At 59.0% G+C, this 6,930-nt stretch overlaps 1 protein-coding gene across 1 annotated transcript in view; it reads left to right on the top strand.

The window, feature by feature from the left end:
* Positions 1-916: 916 nt before the first annotated feature.
* LOC135977156 (syntaxin-binding protein 2-like) overlaps positions 917-6,930 on the top strand; it is a 252,736-nt gene continuing 246,722 nt past the window's right edge. Inside the window, exons 1-6 of the mRNA XM_065576429.1 lie at positions 917-1,278; positions 1,930-1,995; positions 4,226-4,275; positions 5,311-5,392; positions 5,992-6,068; positions 6,732-6,810. Of these exons, the coding sequence (XP_065432501.1) occupies positions 1,959-1,995; positions 4,226-4,275; positions 5,311-5,392; positions 5,992-6,068; positions 6,732-6,810 (325 nt within the window). The 5' untranslated portion in view covers positions 917-1,278; positions 1,930-1,958. The remainder of the gene's footprint in view (positions 1,279-1,929; positions 1,996-4,225; positions 4,276-5,310; positions 5,393-5,991; positions 6,069-6,731; positions 6,811-6,930) is intronic.

Genomic DNA, 6,930 nt, shown 5'->3' with positions numbered 1-6,930 from the left:
CTGAATTGCAGCCACTTCTGGGGTGGAGCACAGTAGCGGCATAACAACACACAGCAACACTGCACAGGGATTGCCTGCCCAGCACTGAAATGCAGATACCTCTGGGGTGGAGCGCAGCAGCAGTGTAGTAACACAGCAACACTATACAGAGATCACTAACCTGGCACTGAAATGATGCCATCTCTGGGGGGGAAGTAGAGTGAACAGCCACAGAGCGACACTACTCACAGTTTAGAGCAGGGTGTGAAGAAGACTCTCACTTCCATTCGAAAGCTCTGAGGGAGTTTACAGAAACAGAACGTGCTGTTAACCTGAGCTGAACAGCAGCCAGGACCCAATAGATTGGGTCAGACAACAGCTCTGCCAGGAGGGATTTGTTCTGATTGATGGAGAGTGGGATGAGGCAGGAAGCCAGTCAAGCCTGGGGAACAAATTCCTTCTCCAGGACGCTTTGCTCCAGGATCTTGGAGCCCAGGCTCTATGGCCATTAATTACTGCACCACCCAGCCGGAAGGGAAGGGCAGGTCTCTGCGCTCCACATGTCACAAGCAGACAAGGCAGAAAGAACCATGTCACAGAATGAATCAATTGCATAGCCTGGACTAGAACCCAGGAATCCTAACTGCCAGCTCTGTGCTCTAACCATTAGACCCCACTCCACTTGCAGTCAGGATTGAACCCAGGAGTCCTGATTTCTAGGACCCCCCCATCCCCACCCCGTTTCTCTAACCCAGTGGTTCTCCATCAGGGTTACTTGTGCCCCTGGGGGTACACAGGGGTCTTCCAGGGGGTACATCAACAGGCTACATAAAAGTCAGTACAAACTAAAATTACAGACCGACAATGACTTGTTTATACTGCTCTATATACTGCTGGGTGTGTTTTGTTATAGGATTATAGTCTGTTAAAATATGTGTATATTAAATTCAATGTGTAGTTTGTAAAGCTATAGCAGCAATCCAAGATGGAGTCTGAACTGCCATCTTGTGACCGCCATCTTGTTGTTTACTGTTATCCTGGCCCAGTCATAACTGGATCCAACCGGTTTTTCCCGCCTTTGGCCACTCCAAGGACAATTTTACCTCAGACTGTTTTCCACCCTTGCTGGGACTGTACCATATTTTCCCGCCACTAACTGCAGAAAGGGACTGAGCTCCTGGCCGAGTGGTGCAGTCCGTCCCAGTGACTGTGTGCGCAGCTCAGGCCGTCCCAGCACGTTCTGGTGGAAGTGAAGAGCGAGGGAAGGAGACGTTCCATCGAACCCGCTCCTGCTCCTGGGTACAGCTGGGGGCCTGGCTGCGGGGGCCGAGTGGAGGGGGGGTGAGGAGCCTGGCTGGGGGGGGGGGAGGGGCTGGGTGGAGGTGGGCAAGAGACTTGACTCGGGGGGGGCGAGGGGCACTGCTGGGGGGGGCACTGGTTGGGGGGGACTTGCAGCTCGGTGGGGGGCCCTAACCGGAGTGGGTTGAGGCCCCACTACCCCAACCCAGTCCTCGCTTTAACCCTGCCCGAGGCCCCTGCCTCCCTCTGCGCCCCACGTGACCGGGTGGGGGTTCAGTGGGGACCTGCGTGGCCCTGTCACCAGGCGCAGGCCCATGGGTGCCCAGGCCCGGCCCCCGCAGCGCCAGAAGTGGGGGGCTGCGGAGTTCAGCCGTCATCAGCCTTGCAGACATCAACCCACCAGCACCGCAGTTGCTTTATACTCAAATCAATCACTGGTGGGGCTGGGCCCATCCATCAGTGACACTAGAGGGAACTGGGCCCCTCCATCAGTGTCACTAGGGGCCGTCGCCCAGTGTCACAGACACTCCCCAGAGCACGGCAGGGAGAAGCCAGGGCGCGCACAAGGGCAGGAGCAGAGCAGGGGTAGAACCCAGGAGTCCTGACTCCAGCCCTGCCCCGCACACAGCTGAGTCCCACTTCCATCCACAGGACTCGAAGGTGCGTGAGAGAAGGCGGAGATGACCCCATCCGGGCTGAAGGCGGTGGTGCGCGAGAGTGAGTGCAGAGCTGGGGGGTCTGAGCCCGGTTGGGGGCAGAATCCAGTCGGGTGTGGGTCTGGAGGAACAGGACCCAGTTGGGGGGCCCTGGGAGGGCAGGGCGGGGCGCTTATGGGGGTGTCGCACCCTCGGGGAGGATTAGGAGTCAGTCAGAGCAGAAAGAACAGGAGTACTTGTGGCATCTTAGAGACTAACAAGTTTCTTAGAGCATAAGCTTTCGTGGGTTACAGACTAATACGGCTGCTACTCTGAAACCAGTCAGAGCAGAGAGCTCCTCCTCCCCCCGCCTGCCTGTCACACACCAGGAGGGTGTCTGCCCCACCCCCAAGGGCTGCCCCCTCCCATAGGAGCTGCACTTTGGGGGGAATCATCATCATCTCTTTCCATCGGGGTGACTCCCGCCAGGGCCGGTGCAAGGATATTTTGTGCCCTAGGCAAAACTTCCACCTTGCACATCCTCTCCTCCCCCGACTCCGAAAACTAGTAAACTTAGCGTTATAAACAGCCTGTCAGAACGGGTAAAGCTGCACATGAGGAGAAAAATGACGTCAGAGCCACTTTGTACCGTAGTGAAGCAGTACGCTTCTGCCCAGCCGCAACGCAGAGCTGGCGTAGGCTATAGCTGTAATGTAGGAGAGAACAAGTTAAAGCCTTACACCTGATCAGCATGGCCTCTGCTGCCTTGTGCATGCTGGACTCTGAGGGGTTAGTTGCTATGTGTTAGTCATTGTCTTCTGGCAACACCCTGCCCCGCTGTGTGGGCTGTGTTACTTCAGAAGCCCAAGCCACTGCTGAATCTCCAGCCCCAGCTGCAGTGGACGGGGCCTGTGGCTAAATCCAGACCACGGGCCTGGGGTTTAAAAGACCCTTGGAAAGTGGATTCAGTTCAGTTCAGATGATCCATGGTTGCCCCCAGAACTGGGACAGAGCAAATGTGGCCCACAGGTCAGGACCGCCGGTGGTGCTAATAACCCTTAGCTCTTCTCTTAGTTTTTCCTCAGTAAATCGCACAGTTAGGAGGGCCTGACACGTGACTTTTGAATACTTGGGCTGGGCCACACTGCCCCGGTTCAAGAGGGGTCTCTGAACAGGAATAGCAGGGGGCTGCAGGTCAGGAGTGAGGGGCATCTGCAGAGCCGTGACGGAGGGAACCCAGGACTGGAATAGCTGCGGGTCAGGAGTGAGGAGCTCTGGCAGAGCTGGTGGGGACAGACCAGGATTGGCATAGCAGGGGGCTGCAGTAAAGGGCACTGGCGGAACTGGGAGCGGGTGGGATCCAAGGGCTGGGATAGCAGGGGGCTGAGGACAGGAATGAGGGGCATCTGCAGAGGTGTGAGATGGGGAACCCAGGACTGGAATAGCTGCGGTTCAAGAGTGAGGAGCACTGGCAGAGCTGGTGGGGGACAGACCAGGGCTGGGATAGCAGGGAGCTGCAGACAGGAGTGAGGGGCACTGGCAGAGCTGGGAATGGGAGGGAGGCCAGGGCTGGGGTAGCAGGGGGCTCCAGTCAGTAGTGAGGGACACTGGCACAGCTGGTGGGGGCAGCCCAGGGCTGGTGTGAGGGGCCGTAGCTGCAGTTCAGGGTTGAAATGCCTGTATTATGGTAGGACCCAGGAGCCCAAGTCATGGATCAAGGCCCCATTTTGCAAGGCGTTGTACATTATTCATTAGGTGCATTATGGTAGCGCCCAGGAGTGCCAGTCATGGGTCAGGGTACCATTCTGCTGGGCATAACAAAAAGATGGTGCTTGGCCCGAAGAGCTGACTATCTAATTGCTTAGCTTGGCCGTGGAAGGTGCTGAGGAGACAGGCCGGCAGTTCCCTGAGCGGGGCATGCCTTGGAGGGATTCTTTGTGTAGAACTCAGGATTTGAAGTCTTTGTCGTGTTGTCGTCCCCCACACACAGTAGAGGGTCCCTGGATCCCCTCCAGTCAAGAGGTGCTGGACAGGATCTGTTCTCTTGCTGCACGGGGCCAGATCCTTAGTTCAGCTGCGCTCGTATCCAGCCTGGCAGAAAGGAAGGGGGATCAGAGCCATGGCCCATCTAACCTGCCCCCCCTCTACGATTGCTGACTGGGGGCTCTGCTAGGAGCACATCGCTAGCTGGCCTGAGAGCGGCCTCTGAGCCACTTCCCCGAGGGGTCTTTCCACCAGTCAGTGGGTCCTGGCTCAGGGCACAGCCGTCCCATCCAATCCCCACCACTAATCCCCATCTCTTTCCCTCGCAGAGATCCTCAGCGTTGTCTTTCGCAGCGTGAAGAAGGAAGGAAAATGGAAGGTAAGCAGGCCGGGCCTGCTGCCCTGGTGTTCCCCTGGGGATATGCTGTATCCATATATCGTGCTCCTTCCCCTCCAGCTTCTTGGAATTCATTAGGACCCTGAGGTTTTCCAGGCTGGATCAGATCCTTGCTCTGTCTAGCCGATCATCCGCCCCCAGCTAGGCTTGGGTATGTCTGCCTTCCCGCTGCGCTGGATCAGACCCAGCTGGTCCAGCTAGCCCCATATCTCCCCCCACACACACCGTATCAGACCACTGGGCCCAGTGAGTCAGCCTGGGTGGGAGGAGGAGCAGGAAAGCGCCAAGCATGAGGGCAGCATGCACCATTGGGCAGGCAGGTTATTGAGCCCCCGGCATGGACTGGGCTGGGGTGTGTGGAGCGGTGGGCTTGGCCGGTGCGGCAGAGGGAGCACAGGGGACTAGGTTTCCCAGTGGCTGGATCTGGTGCAGCGGGATGCTGGGCTGCACGGAGCAATGGGTTCATTCGGCACGGCAGGAAGGGAGTAGAGATGTTGGGCCGATGGCCTACAGGGCTTTCCTAGGGGAACACGGAGACTCCCCTCGTTCCATTTCTCTGTGCCCTGATCCTGGTTCTGTCCGAGGGCTGGGGAGCGGGTATCTGGTGGATCAGAGGAGGGCACTGGGAGCTAGGACTCCTGGGTTTTGTCCCTGCCTCTTGCACTCACCCTGTCACCTGGGCCAAGAGGCTGATCTCCTCCAATCTAGGAGGATGGAACCATTCTGAATGGCCGGGTGTCCCAGGTTTGTCTCCGACATCTCGTACCAGCCACTCTGCTCGGAGCCGCTCTCCTTGTCGCTCCTCACACAGTCCTTAGCACGGTCAGCTCAGCCAAGTGCAGGCTTGGTAACGGCCCTGCCGCTCTGCTGTGGAAGGGCTGGGCCAGGAGCCGTCGGCTCTGCCGTTAGCAGTCGCTCTGCTCCTTTGGCTGTTCCGTGGATGATGATGGTGGGCGGCTGGGCTCAGGGCAGTGACTAGCTCGTCCGAAGCGGCGCGCTCCCCTCTCGCTACTCTAGGTGCTGATCATGGACCACCCCAGCACGCGCATCCTTTCGTCGTGCTGCAAGATGTCCGACATCGTGGTCGAAGGCATCGCGCGTGAGTGGCCCCTCCCTCCCGTCTGCTCCCCCCACCAGGGCTCCCCTCCCCCTTGGATACACCTCACAGTCGGGGAGTTGACTTGTCTACATTCACGTTTGCATCTAGTTTCCCCCTTTTGCAGCCCCCTAGATGCCCTCCTTGCTATTGGTACCTTCCCAGCCAGATCTAGTTCCCTTAGCCCAGCGCTTTCAGCCCCTGGAGCCTCTTCACCGCATTTCTCAGACCTCTGTTAACTCCTCGCTGCTCCTCCCCCATGCTGCGGGCAAAGTCCTGGCAGGAGAGGGGGAATGCTGGCTCCCTGCTCCAGGGTGGAGGAGCCCTGGGGTTGAGGGGCACAGAGCTGAGCCAGCGCTCTAGGGGGCTGTCCCCAGCACAGTACAGAGGGACGTTCCCTCCCTGCTCCGTACTGGGGCAGCATCGCAGCCCATGGCCCCACATCAAAGCTGCTGCTGCATTGTAGCCTGTGGAACCCCTCAGCCTGCTGCCAGCGAACATCCCTATTCCCCTTGGCTTCCCCTCCCCCTATCCCGGTGGAGAGCGGCTGGGGTGGGTGGCTAGGACCCACTGACCTGCGCCCAATGTCTGCTCTCTCCTAGTTGTAGAAGATATTAACAAGCGCCGGGAGCCAATCCCCAGCCTGGAGGCCATCTACCTGCTCAGCCCTGTGGAGAAGGTAGGAGTTCGGGCCTGGGGCAGCTGGATGGGGAGCAGGGGAGACCCCGGGGCAGCACCTAGTGCAGCCTGGAGGTGACGCCATTCGGGGGGATGCGCAGCACAAGGTCAGGATGGGAATGGGGCCAGTAGGGGCTTCCCAAGAGGCTGTTTCCCCGGAGCTGGGCTTCGTGTTCTTTGCCACGTGAGGCACAGACTGTCCCCCAGACCTCTCCGCAGTGCAGTCCCGTGGGGGTTGGATGGGAAGGTGCAGCAGGCGGAGAGAGGCAACCTCGGCTAGGCTGACCAGATAGCAAGTGTGAAAAACCGGGACAGGTGTTGGGGGGTAACAGGAGCCTATAGAAGGGAAAAAACTAAATATTGCGACTGTCCCTATAAAATCGGGACATCTGGTCACCCTAAGTCCTCAGCTGAGACTCAAAGGGAAGGAGAATCACTGAGGCAGAGGCTCAGGTGGCAGGGGCTGTGGGGGAGGAGGCTCCTGCGTCTGCAGCAGGGAGGCCAGTGGAGGGAGACCAGGGGCAGGGGGGTGAAAACCAGCCCACCTCCCGATGGCATCATGCTGGGCCCTGAGTCCCCAGGGGCTGGGCATGGGCTGGGCCCTTCGGGCAGCAGGGCGGGGCCTTGGCTGGTGCTGACAACCCCTCCTCTCCCCCCTTTGCAGTCGGTGCAGGCTCTGATCGATGACTTCCAGGGCACCCCCACCTTCACCTACAAGGCAGCTCACCTCTTCTTCCTCAGACGTGAGTATCGGGGGGCAGGGAATCCCCCTGCCGGGAGCCTGGCCAGCGGCACACTGGAGCCTGGGGGTGGGGGAGTCTCTCTCTGCCGGCAGGCCAGTGCGCAGCACCCTGATTACGCTC

Source organism: Chrysemys picta, chromosome 22 (assembly GCF_011386835.1).
Source record: "Chrysemys picta bellii isolate R12L10 chromosome 22, ASM1138683v2, whole genome shotgun sequence".
NCBI classification, from domain to species: domain Eukaryota; kingdom Metazoa; phylum Chordata; order Testudines; family Emydidae; genus Chrysemys; species Chrysemys picta.
This window is presented reverse-complemented; position numbering and strand designations above follow the sequence as displayed.